The sequence below is a fragment of the Monodelphis domestica genome, chromosome 2, assembly GCF_027887165.1.
Source record: "Monodelphis domestica isolate mMonDom1 chromosome 2, mMonDom1.pri, whole genome shotgun sequence".
Taxonomy (NCBI): domain Eukaryota; kingdom Metazoa; phylum Chordata; class Mammalia; order Didelphimorphia; family Didelphidae; genus Monodelphis; species Monodelphis domestica.
In genome coordinates, this window is record NC_077228.1 from 266,769,617 (window position 1) to 266,782,814 (window position 13,198).

The 13,198-nt window shown below is 46.5% G+C and overlaps 2 protein-coding genes across 8 annotated transcripts; one reads left to right on the forward strand and one right to left on the reverse strand.

Annotated features, from left to right (window-relative positions):
• Window positions 1-2,234: 2,234 nt before the first annotated feature.
• GPANK1 (G-patch domain and ankyrin repeats 1) lies at window positions 2,235-4,774 on the reverse strand. The gene is made up of 2 exons (XM_007483551.3): window positions 4,122-4,774; window positions 2,235-2,860 (listed from the first exon to the last, which is right to left on the reverse strand). The coding sequence occupies exons 1-2, from the start codon at window positions 4,772-4,774 to the stop codon at window positions 2,413-2,415; spliced, it is 1,101 nt and encodes a 366-aa protein (XP_007483613.1). The 3' UTR covers window positions 2,235-2,412.
• A 68-nt stretch (window positions 4,775-4,842) lies between these two features.
• CSNK2B (casein kinase 2 beta) lies at window positions 4,843-12,650 on the forward strand. Of its 7 annotated transcripts, none has more exons than XM_056817888.1 (7): window positions 4,843-4,955; window positions 9,615-9,697; window positions 10,432-10,534; window positions 11,086-11,201; window positions 11,776-11,851; window positions 11,989-12,178; window positions 12,395-12,650. In XM_056817888.1, exons 1-7 carry the CDS (start codon window positions 4,949-4,951, stop codon window positions 12,483-12,485), a joined length of 666 nt encoding a protein of 221 aa, XP_056673866.1. In that variant the 5' UTR covers window positions 4,843-4,948; the 3' UTR covers window positions 12,486-12,650. The 7 variants fall into 7 exon arrangements, with proteins under 7 accessions (XP_056673866.1, XP_056673865.1, XP_007483609.1 ...); XM_056817887.1 differs by lacking the exon at window positions 4,843-4,955 and adding an exon at window positions 5,403-5,529; XM_007483547.3 differs by lacking the exon at window positions 4,843-4,955 and adding an exon at window positions 5,422-5,728.
• Window positions 12,651-13,198: the final 548 nt, after the last annotated feature.

The window sequence follows — 13,198 nt, forward strand, 5'->3', positions numbered from 1 at the left end:
CTAACCTGGAAAGGCTGATTGTATGAGTGTAAAGTTGAAAGAGAGGCGGATTAGTGGGGTAAGGAAGATAATTAGTTCTGTTTTGAACATTTTACATTGGATGGAACATTTATAATGGATGTCTGTTGGAGAGCCATTCAAAATATCTAAACGGCAGTTGGTGATGTGAGATTTAACCTAGGACTAGAACAGAACATAGCTTTGGAGTTCATTCACAAGAGAAAATTGAACCTGTGGAAACTGATAAGGTCACTGAGTTAGTACAGAGACAAGAGAAGATCTAAGAGCCTCAGGGTATATCTTCAGTTACAAGAGAATGATGACCCAGTAAAAGTGACTGAGTAGAACATTATATAAACAATTCTGAAAGACTTAAGAAAGGCAATCAACTAAATGCTCATGAATCCAGATGACTGATTCCCAACTTATAGCAGAGAAATGATGGATTATTATGCATAAGAAATGCAGTTTGGGATGTGACCAAAGTGGGAATTTGTTTTGTTGATTGTTGACTATCCATACTGGGGATTCAATCTAGTTAGAACCAGCCTTTTGAGCTGCCTTAGTATAGTGATTTTCTAAAGTTTCTGAAATGGAATCTGATTCCCCCCCCCCCCCAAAAAAAGAAAAAATCCTTCAGTTAATAGAGCACAGAATTATAGTTATCGCTCATAGGAATCTTATATTGAGAGCCCTAGACAGTAAAGGTTTGGACAGATACTTGGACAACTAGCCTATTTCCCATCTGATGAACACAATAGTCAGAGTTCCACTATATGATCAAATTCTTGGCATCAAGACTATCTATAATCCGACTCTGACCTCTCTTTCCAGCTTTATCTCACATTACTATCTACTGAAGTTATGGGCAAACTAGCTTGAAGAGTCCTTCTCTGATACTTGGAAGTTATTCCATCCTCATCTCTTCATTCTCATCAGTGTCTCCCAAGTAGGGCACCAGCAGCAAGAGCAGTATCTACCAAATGGTTCATGTTATTTTTCTCCTGTCCACTCTGATTATCTTCTCAAAAATCTAAGTAAATTATATCTATATTCTATCAGAGTATTTGGAAAACTATCCCACAGCATTCTTGTGGGTAGGAGGAGGGAGAATAGAGATGTGTTCCAAAGTAGATTAATTCTATTGATCCAATCAGATTCAGAAATGGTCAAATGGCTGTTTAATTTTGATACTGTTACCAATGAGTTGGATAAAGGGATAGATGGCACAATCATTTCTGCATATCATACAATGCTGGGAAGAATAACCTAATACTGGATGACAGTCAGAATCCAAGATCTTAACAGGTCAGTTTTAAAATCCAAAAGATTCTAGAGACAATCATGGAGCTATGGTTTTTAGCACATGGGAAGCACTTAAGAAATCTTTATCAAATCATTGCCTGAAGTTAAGTTAGCCTCTGGGTTCGTTTTCCCTTTTGTAAAAATTAGTGGATTGGAATAGATACTCTCGTGTCTCATAGCTCTATAATCTGAGGTAGGCCAGAATTTACCCCAAATGTAATCTGAGGCAGATCAGAATTTAGAAGTAAATCAGGAATCTTTATTAAGGATTTATATATGCACGGAACAGCATAAGAACTGCCCACTGCCCAATGCCCCTCATCACATAGGGGCTTTTTATAACAAAGAACCACAAAAGGAAAGGGACAGGGGAAATAGTATAAAATGATTAATTGGAAACAAATTAATGGGAGTTAGCTCCTGTGCTCCCCTCCTTATCTTATGGGATTTGGAAGGGCTCACTATTGGAACTGAGATACAAGATAGTGGCATAGACTTTGGCCAGCAAAACAAAATGGTCAGGGGTGGGGGCAAGTCTTTCAGTAAAGGCTGGTAAAATTAGAGAATCAGGAATGCTAAAGATAAAGATAAACAAATGCTAAACTGTGGAGTGCTGACTTAAGTGAATTTTAGGTGGCAACTACAATAGTTTAGGCTCCAGATCAAAAGGCAAAAGCATCTGGGAATGAGCAAGAGTGCTTGAGATCCATTGGATAACAGTTTCATAGAAGGGCAGGAAGGTCTGAATTGACCAGGGTCTAGTAAATTTCCACAAACTTAATTTGAGACTAATCCTGAGACAGTAGAAATTAACTCAGTAACTCAGTCTGAGCTTACTGCTACTCCTATCTTCCTCCCCTAGGCCTAAATTCCTCTATCACTTAAAGCTGTTCCACTCCTCACCAAAGAAAAACAATTTTTAAAAAAAGTTGGAAAAGGCAGTTTTATTTCTCAACTCTAAGCAGAGAGAAATCAACCTATGCATAAAAACTTAAGGTTCCAGCAGTTCTAGAAGACCAAAGGGATTGGTTCAAATGTGATTCCCTGAGGGTAGGCAGTCACAGGTCTCCAAAGATTCTATACTCAGAATTGTTTATGTAGTCAGAATCAGAGATCAAGGTTCATATAAGTCCGTAGGTTCCATTCCCAAGCTCTCCTCTTCTCTTCTTGATGTTTCTCCTCTCTCTTGCTCAAAGTAGCTGCCCGAGGTGCTCTTTTCCTCTCAGCCACAGCCCGAGGGTCCCTAGCAGGGAAATGTGTGACTCTGGGCTGGGGAGTTGGCCTATATCCCAAACCTTCCTGGTCTCTCTTGAGGACTGTGGGAATGGGAGCAGTCCGCCCTTCACCCCGGGGGCCCAGTCCCAATCCAGGTTCCCAGCCCCCTTTTACCAATAACCTGAAGCCAGGGCTAGAGGCAGGGACACCTGGGGGCAAGTGTGGTGGCCTAGGCACATGTGACAGAGACAGGAGGTGAGCAGTAGAACTGTTGTGATTAGAGTCTTGGTAATGGGAGCCACAAGTCTCACAGTATTTTGGGGGCAATGGAAAGCAGGGCCTGGAAAAAAAAGTAGAAAAAAAGAATGAATGTGGTCCTCTCTTCAAGGTCCAATTCAGTTGCTACCTCTTCCAAGGAGACTGATCTCACATCTGAGCTTCTTTCTCTAATTTTCCTGAAGCACTCCAGAACTCTCTTTATTGCTTTTCATTCAATCTAGTAAAACACTTATATACAATCATAAGGAGGGCGGTATCTAGTACAACCCCACTGAGGCCCAGATAGATTAAGCAACTCATTTGAGTCATCAAGGTTGTGAAATACAGGATCATATCAGCCACCAATAGAATGGTAGGTTCTTTGAGGGGATGTGTAGTTTTGCATACCCAACTCTTACTATACATCACATTTAATAGGCATTTAATAAGTCTTCGTGGAATGTATTATTGGGAGTAACACTGAGGTTGGTTCAGCTCTGGAGTTGAAAAGGATGATCAGATTAGTTCCTAGGGAGACACTATCTGCCCTTAGGAACCAGGGCATGTAAGAACAATATCAAATAATCAGGATCCCGGAGTGGAAAAAAGGTTAGGTGTTACTAACCATCTACTCCTTAATGGGGAAGAGTGGGGAAGCAGGAGAGTGTAGAATACTGTAAAAATGATGATCATGATAGCTAGCATGTATAAAGTCTACAATGTGCATGACACTGTACTAAGTGTTTTAAAACTGTTATTTCAATTTCATTTGATCCTCACAATCACCTTGGGAAGTAAGTAGGTAGAGAAAGAGGAAAATGAGCATCCTCAGCTCTGACCCAGTGGCTTCCTATCAACTCCAAGATAAACTTAAAATCCTGTTTGGAGTTTGAAGCCCTGGACAACCAGGCCCTCTTCCTTCCTTTCTGCTATCTTACACCTTACTCATCCCCACTTACTGAAATGTAGTGACAATGACTTACGGGGCTGTTCCTCCCACAAGGCACTCTTTCCAGACTCCCTGTATTTTCTCCTGCCATGCCCCATTCCTACAGTGCTCTCCCTCTTCATCTCTACTTTCTGATTTCAAGTCCCAGCTAGAACCCCACTTTCTCCAAGAAGCCTGTCCCTAAATGCCAATGCTTTCCCACTTTGTTTTACTCTGCACTGTGCTATTTAAGTTTTATTTACACGTAGCTGTTTGTATGTGTCTTTCTCCATTAAACAGAGCTCCTGGAGCACAGGGAAGGTCACTGGCTTTTCTTTGTACCCCAAGGACCTGGCCCAGCGCCGACCCTTCAACAGAGATTGCTGGGTCGGGACAGAGGCTGGGATTGTCTCACCGGCTCTCAGAGATTTCCTCTCCACGGCTCTCTCGGACAATCCGGGCCACCTCGAAGAAGCCCGCCTCTTCTGCCAGCTGAGCGGCGTCGCGGCCTCCGAGGTCACAAACACCAACCCAGGCGGCCCCTCGAGCCAGAAGGTAGCGCACGGCAGGCCCCTGGCCTGCTCGGGCTGCGCACATTAGCGGGGTCCACCAGGCGGCGTCCCGGGCGTTGACGTCGCCCCCGCGAGTCCCTGGGCCGCGGGGCTCCAACAGGGCGCGCAGCTGCCGCACGTCCCCATCCTGCGCGGCTCTCAGAAGCTGCGCCGTCTGTCGCTCCCGGGCCCTCGCGCTCTCACCGTAGGCTATAGGCGCTTCCGCCGCTGCCCCGGCTCTCTCCAGCCTAGTCTTCTGCGTCCTTTTTCTCCCCTTGGGAGGCACCCGTGGGGGGCTAGGGGACCGGGTAGGGGCGTCCCCCGTGCTTCCCACCACGGATTCATAGAAGTCCCGGGCGGCGGCCCCGTCCAAGGGAAGCTCCGGCTCCGGCTGCGGCTGTGGCTGCGGTTGCTGCCGCCCGTCCTTCCAGAGGTCGCTTGAGTCCTGGGCTGGGGTGAAGGCGATGAGAGCGGGAAGGGTCATGGCTGCAATGGCGGGGGGAGGGGGATGGGACATCAAGCCAGCAGCCCCCAGGAGCAGTTGCTGGCCTAACTTGGCCCGAACATTTTCGATCTAAGCTACTCCTTGGAGGCAAAGCACCTCATCGAGATCTGCAGGCTCCGAGAGCCACGAAGCAAATTCAGCGATAACTGGCCTACCCTCTGGAACCCCAGCTCCATTCAGCTCACTATGTTAGGTACATTCCAGCAAAATTAAGTCCAAGTAATAGGAACCAGGGCCAGAGGGGTTTGTTTCCGGTACAAACACACACAGCGCCTGCGCAGAAAGCGCCCCGGAAGCAGATGACTGAGAAGAGAATGCGCCTGCGTCAAACTATGGGTGGAACGGGGGGGGGGGGGCGGAGCAGGGAAGAATGGCGCGGTCTAAAATCAAAGGAAAAGAAGTGCGCTTTCTAGGCGGCACCATAATTCGAGTTGTACGACCGGAGGGCGGGGCATAAAAAACAGATAGACACTGACCCAGGGACACCGCCGCACGCTTGGCTGGGGTTCTGCACCCATGCTGTGCTTAGCTCTCTCCTTTTCTCCGCCCCTTCACAATCCGGAGTCGATTCGAATTGCCCTGTGGCGCGAGGCAGGCGCGTGCCCAGAGGCGGGAAGGCCACCGTGGGGGAGGGGAAGACACTGGCCGTTAGGGTTCTTCGTTTACATAACGCCCCACAATGCTCCTCGCTCCTCCCAAAGTGGCCCCTGAAGCCCATTCCCTGGGGCCAGAACTGGGGTTTCGGTGGAGTCAGCTGCCCAAGGAAGGTGGGCACCGGCCTGCAGGGTGCAGCCAAATCTAAATGTGAAATAGGGCCGCGCTGCCTCTCACTCTTAGTACAACCAGCATTTGAGGGCTGATACAAACAGCCCCGTGCTGCTGCAGGCCCAGCCTAGCCCCTAGGAGAGGAGGAGGAGATGGAGAAGGGCAAGGGGACAACTAACAGGATGGCTGGTGCCACCTCAGGTTAGCGCCCCCTCCCATTATTAGCCCCTTCCCCGGAGGTTGGGGTTAAACCCTTTCACTCCCTAGTGCTACACCCCACCCCACCCCCAGACTGGAGAGAAGGAGCAAGGAAGGCACCTGATGGTCCAGTGTCCTGGAGGAGGGAGGGCAGATATGTGGATTTGGTTGGTAAAGTTGGCATAGGGGGCTAACCCGGGATAGGGGTGATTTATGGAGAGGTAGGGATAAGGGAAGGTGAGAGTTAATTGGCTTGGAGTTTAGAAATAGGAGGTAGGATAAATAAGTTAAATGATAGAGAAAGATGAACCATGATGGAGAGGTAAAGATGAAAGAAAATGGGATGGGGAAGGCCTTTATGGAGAAAATAGAATCTATCCTTCATGAGTTCCCTGTTTTCACCTATTCTGTAAACTGATCTCTTTAATTATTCTCTGTTTTCTCCTTTGTGCCATTCTCTTATAAGAAGGCACCCTTTCTCCATGCCAACACCCCTTTCAATTTGTACCCTTCATTTTATTTCTTCCAAGAGCGCTTGCCCCTCTCTCATTTTAAGATTCTCCTTATCCACTGACTCCTCCATCCCAGCAACAAACATGGTCAGGCCTTCCCCAAACTTTCACTTGACCCTGCCACACCTTCCAAACCATCATCCCATCTTTTTTGGTCATACTCCTGGGTATTACTGTCATAATGAGTGGGAGAACTGTAGTTCCCATTCTATCTCTCCACTCTACTGTAGCCCAGGCCTCTGCTATCACACGGGAGTGGATAGAACACTATAGTTCTAGTTTCCTGCCTCTGCTCCCTTGTAGCCCCGGTGCATTGATGCCACATGTTTAGTTTGTAGGTTTCCTGCCTTCTCTACCTATGTGGAGTAGCTTTAGTTGGGTTTGTTGGAGTTCTGTAGCTTCATTGCCTCTGGCAGAGTCCCAATGGTTTAAGCTGCTCCAAGATCTGATTCTTGCAGATGCTATGCTGCCTGGCCTGCTCTCTCCTCTTACCCCAGTGAGAAATATTCCTCCAGCTTTCATTTGTTTTGAGGTAATTTATTTTCTTATTTTGTATGCATAAAAGCATTGTGGGAGCAGAGGATCCTTTACTCTGCTATCTTAGCTCCCAGCATGCAACTCCCACAATCATACCCATGGAAAAAGCCATCTCCACAAGTTGCTTCCAATTCATCTTCCATTACCACCTAACTAAAACTGTTCTCTCCAAGGTTATTAATAATTTCTTTATTATATATAATTAATTTTCATTAAATTATAAATCTACTGGCCTTTTCTCAGTCCTCATTTTTCTTGACCTCTCAGCTTGTGATCCTATGGACCATTTCCTCTTCCTATTTGAAATAGCCACTCCTCAGTCTCTTTTGCCAGAACATTATAGGTGTCCAAACCACTAAGCATGGATGTTCCAATCAACACTCTGTCTTGGGTACTCTCCTCCTCTTTCTCTAAAGCATTTCTCCCAAAATATTTTATGTTTCTTTATATTTCCTAAAGGTTCAATTATAAGGACTCCCAGATTTATAGATCTAGCCCTAATCTCTCTTCCAGACTCTAAGTCCCATATTAATTCAGTTCAACAAACACTTGTTAAGCATCTACAATGTCCCAGGTACTGTAGTAGGCACTTGAGATACAAAGACAAAAACACTGATGAATAAAATCTACTGACTGACTGCTGGTCATCTCTTGATGTAATCTGTACTTGATCTCTTGAATATTCTGTAGCAGTCAAAATTAGCATGTCCAAAATAGAACTCATTTCCCATCATAAAACCAGCACCTGTCACTCCTAGCCAGAACTATTGTGATAGTCTCCAAATTGCTCTTTCTGCTTCCAATTTCTCTTTAACACAAGCAAAAAGAATCTTCCTAAAACATATCTATCTGAACATGGCACTCCCCTAATCAAGAAAGGTTTGGGGGCTTATTGTTGCCTCTAGGATAAAATACCAATTCATCAATTTGGCATTTAAAGTCCCAGTCTGCTCCAGTTTACCTTTCCAGATTCATTTAACTCTACTCTCCTTTATCTACTCTTGTGTCCTAACCAAAGTGACTTCCTTGATTTTCTCTGAATTTGGCATTCCCTCTCTTATGCAATCTTCTGTGCCTTGGATTAAGAATAGACTGAGAAGCTAGACCATTTTGTTAGATATCTGTGAGATATGTAGAAGAAAGACTCACCAACCCTTCTTAGGAAAGTACACAGGAAAAATGTGCCCCATCTCTGGAATGTACTCCTGCTTCAAATCTCTTAGAATTTTTAGCTTCTTTCAAGGCTCAACTCTGATGCCAACTCCTACAGGAAATCTTTCTTAATCTTACTATATTTTCATTTTCTCTCAAATTATCTTGTATTTATACACATGTATCTCATGGGGAAGAGGAGGAATACTCACAGATATCACAGATCAACTGGAACACACACATATACTGTAGAATGTAAGCGCCTTACATTTACAGAGGCTGATTTTTCACGGTATCTTTTATAATCTCACACCCTATCACAGTGCCCGGAACATAACAGGTGTTTAATAAATGCTTGTTAAAGTATTGAAAGATGAAGGATGATTGTGAAGAATGGAATGATAAAGGATGGTAGGGAGTAAGGGTTCTGAGAAAAGGGGAGATGACTGGGAAGATGGGTGAGAGATAAGACTGGGGAGGTTTGCAGTAGATTTAGTATAGGTTGAAGAGCTAGACCGTTATGGTAGATACTTTCTACCTGTGAGATGTAGAGGACAAAGACCCTCCAACCCTACTTAGTCCCAGTCTTGTTTGGCTCTGAGCCTTCCGTGGGCACGAGACTACATTTCCCATGTTCGCTAGCGTTAACCTCGGTCTCGGGCTCTGTTTCCAGCCCCTTAGCTGAGAGCCTCCAAGCCTATCTCCGTTGTGGCTCCGCCCTCTGCCCTATTTCACTGAGTGGGCAGGGGCTAGAGTATCTTCCGGGAGTCGTTTTCTAATCCTTCCTCGCCACTGGTCGGGGACTCCATTTCCCGTCATCCACGGGGGGCACCTGATTTCCTGAGCTTGCGCTCTGCTTACTTTCCCGCCCTCCCGTTTCTCTTCCCCCTTCCCCTCCCCCCACCCCCCCCACCGCTTTGCCTGCCGCGGTCGGGTCCGCGGCCTTCGCTGCGCGGCTTTGCTGCTGCCGCCGCCACCCCTGGGAGCAACTTCTCCCTCTCCCTCCCCAGCCCCAGCCCGGTAGGTGAGTCGGAGGGCGCCCCTCCGCACGCTGGGGGCGGGACCAGAGGACGCCTGGCCTGGGGAGGGAGAGGTCCTGGAGAAGGGCAGGAGAGACCAAGGTGGTCCTGTAACCAGGGTTCGCGGAGGCGCCGAGCCCCCCCCCCCTTCCATCCTCCCGCGAGAAGCCCTAAACTCGGGAGCCTGGGAAAAGGGGCTGAGGGGCCTGGGGCGGCCCTCGGCTGAAACAGGCCTGGGAAGAGGCCCTACGGAAGTTGGCTGAGGTCCGGCCTCCTGGGGGGAGGAGGCGAGGGCCTTCCGAGCAACAGCTGAGGGGGCCGGTAAGGGGGTGTGAGGAAGGGGGTCTGAGCCGGGCCTAGATCTCCCTTCGAAACACACACGCGCGCACGCGTAGGGTGGGGAGGGACACAGGTTTTCTGAGCCCTGGGAAGAAAAGGCTCAGCCAAGAAGGTGAGCGATGGAGAAGGCTTGGGGACGCGGGGCGAGGGAGAGACCGGAGAGTCCTCCTGGGGCTCCCCATAACTAAGAGCCTGGTCAGGGGTCTGTTGAATATTCCTTCAGAGTTGTTGGGCAAGGGGGCTGGGAGAGGAGAGAACGTCTAAGGGATGGGGGAGAGCTCTGGAGAGAGGCTGGCCTTTCGCCCTCCAGGCTAACCTCTTTTCCCTCAGCTGACGTAAAGATGAGTAGCTCAGAGGAAGTATCTTGGATCTCATGGTTCTGTGGGCTTCGTGGCAATGAATTCTTCTGTGAGGTAAGTTCCCCAGGTTCCCCATTTACTAATTACCCTCAGACACAATGTCTTCCATGTATGCACACTTGTCCCATCTGCCCTTCGGAGTCAAGAGCTTATTCTCCAACCTATGTGCTAGCCATCCCAAGCCTTGCACCCCCATATACCATGTCATTGTGCCCCTGAAGCTTCCTGTCTTTTCAGGAATCCAATTATCCTGTCCCCTCTCCTCCCCCCAGTTATGGAAGACATGGATTCCAGGAATCTCCATAGAAGGGATTAAAGAATCTGAAGTGTATCTACTTTTGTCTTTATTAGGGGTATTGCTGGTCCTCCATTGCAGGGGTTGGGGTTTTTTTGTCTGTCATAGACACTGGCTTGCTGGTAGAACCTATGTACATTTTCTCTGAGTAATGTTTTTAGTGGCATAAAATAAATTATGTAAAATTGTAGTGGAAAGCAATTGTATTGGCATAGTTACAAAAATGTTGAGATGAAGAAAGCAAGTTTGTAGATTCCACATTGAGAATCCTTGCTCTGTTGTCATAAAAGAGAAAAACCGAAATGGCTTGTTAGGATTCTTGTCAGGTTAAAGAGGGGCAAACAATTAACTGTCTTAGTAGTAAATGAGAACCCCTTTAGGGGCAAAATGGATATAGTTCTGTTACATGATGAGTGGTAACTTGTCTCCCCTTGCCATCCTGCTGTTAGTAAAACAAATACACAGTTCTTCCCTTACTTTTGCATTCTAACAGGTAGATGAAGACTATATTCAGGACAAGTTCAACCTCACAGGGCTCAATGAACAGGTGCCCCACTATAGGCAGGCACTAGACATGATCCTCGACTTGGAACCTGGTGAGATGCCCCCGATTGCCTCCTTTAGTCTAGTTTTCTGAGTCTTCTTCCTGATCCCAAGCTCCCTAACTCTTAAATCCCCTACCTCTCTTTTTCTGAACCCATAACTCTTAAATTTTTGAGTTGTTATAGAATTCCTTAGTATTCTGAACCTGCCATACAGCTCCTTGATTTCAGCTGCAAAGTTTCCTTTATCCTCACCCCCAATTTTTTTCCTTCTTTTGATGTCTTCCAACCTTGTATTCCCAGCTTCTAAGCAATAGCATAGCCCATTTACATTGCTATATGTGTCAGTTTTGTGTTGGGAAAAAGCTGAGGAAACTCAGAGATTTATAAATATAGCCGTTTTCTATGGAGAGTAGTGTTCTAGTTTAGTTAGACAATTGTGGCCAGGTTCCTGGGCAGGGCAATGATGAGTGGGCTGGGGACAAAAGGAGGGTGGAGGGAAGGTTGACCTGACTGACATTTCCTGGGATGGGTAGGGCTCTTTAGGGAAAAGATTGAGTGACAGCTGACTGGGTTCTGGTGTGGGTGTGGGGGGCATGTTTCAGATGAGGAGTTGGAGGACAACCCCAACCAGAGTGACCTGATCGAGCAGGCAGCTGAGATGCTATATGGACTGATTCATGCCCGCTACATCCTCACAAACCGTGGCATCGCCCAGATGGTGAGGCTACCCCACCTCAATCCAATTTTGTTTACTGATTGTTGAGGAAATGAAAAGAAACTTAAGTGTAAATTACTTTTTTATCATCCTTATATTAAGAAAGAAAGTATTAGAAATTGCTTAGGACTTAACCATCTAAGAGGATGAAGTTCCAAATTGTACTATCCCACAATTTTTTTTACCTTTTGTTCTGTGTGATTTTTAATGCTCATTGGGAAAGTAAAAGCTATTTAACATTTCTGGAATTACTGTCATCTGAGACCAATAGCTTAACAAAACTAAAATTAAGAAATTTCATGTCTAATCAAAGAAAACTTTCATAAAGGGAGCAAGGGGAAAGGAATAATTGGTTCTAGCTCTAGTTGTAGTTACTGTGAAACTTTAGAGATGGAAGTAGCCCTTTATACCTATGATGGAAATGTATCCCAAAGATACTATGTCTGTATACTTGAATGCAGAAAGAGAGAGACACACTTATATATGTATATTTATATCAGGAAAAGATCAGGACAGCCTCTGTTTGGACCAGTAGGTTAATAATGCCCATTTCCCAATTATATCCCCCCTCCCCCAGTTGGAAAAATACCAGCAGGGAGACTTTGGCTATTGTCCCCGTGTATATTGTGAAAACCAGCCCATGTTGCCCATTGGTAAGTATTGAGGGGGAAGGAGAAGGGAATTCCTGAGGAGTGGAGTTGGGATTTATGGGACCAAATGCCTGGGTCCTTGATTGGGGGCAGGGGAAGGAGAAGAATCAAATGTTGAAGCTTCTTCCTACTGCTCTTAGGATTGTCAGACATACCAGGTGAGGCCATGGTGAAGCTGTACTGCCCCAAGTGCATGGATGTTTACACCCCCAAGTCGTCCAGGCACCACCACACAGATGGTGCTTACTTTGGCACTGGCTTTCCCCACATGCTCTTCATGGTGCATCCTGAGTACAGGCCCAAACGGCCTGCCAACCAATTTGTGCCCAGGTGAGAATGGGATAGAATAGATTGATCAGACTTCACCATCTCCCTTTTCTTAGGAACACCTCCTCTGAAAACCAGGTGAAGGAAGGAAGGTGGAGTTAGTTTGTTGGGAGGAGAGATGATCTCAAAGGGAGCCCCTTAGACTCTACTCTGCAGTGAGATAAGAGTATAGGAACTAGTCTCATTTTCCTCTTTACTGATTCTTTTCCCTCTTACCAGGCTGTATGGCTTCAAGATCCACCCTATGGCCTATCAACTGCAGCTTCAGGCAGCCAGTAACTTCAAGAGCCCTGTCAAGACCATCCGCTGACATGTCTCCTCCCCTCCCCCCAACACCTCAGGCTGTGACATCATTTCCCCTCCCTCCCAATACACACACCTTTCCAGAACCCCTAATGGTTTTTAGTTTAAATTAAGAAGAAGTCAATATTGTGGTGGTGTGGTGGGAGTATGAAATAAAGTGGAGGAAAAGGCACAGCTTCAGCCCAATGACTGGGGAAAGGGGAATTTTAAAAAATGTCCTAAACCTAGGCAGGCACCCATGGTTCATTCCCATCTCCCACCCACCCCCCCAAAAAAACAGGCCTAGTTTGCAGCTGAGGATGGAAGACTGTATTTGAGAGAAGAACTAGACAAATCTAGGGTACAGAAAGGGTTACAGAAAGGTGGAAGATAAATTATTTCCGATTCTTTTTTTCAGTGTTTGGCTGTTCTAAAAATCCTTAACTTCGAGAAAGCTCTAAAAAAAGGCATTTCATCTTTCTTAGGTCACTGCCCCCTTTCAAAATCTTTCAGATTCTCTTAAGACAATGATCTAAGCCCCCCAAATAGGTAAAAGAATCCAATCTGACAGGAGCAGAAGTTGTTTATTGGTTGTGGCAGGGTCTCATCCGGCTTGGGGTGGAGCCGCTTTCAGAGGTCACAGCAGCGCCAGCCACGAAGGCGTGTCTGGTCAGGCCGGCTCCACCTGATGGGCCTGGGGCGAGATCAACCTCCTGGCCTTTTGGCGAGGCTTTCCCTAGT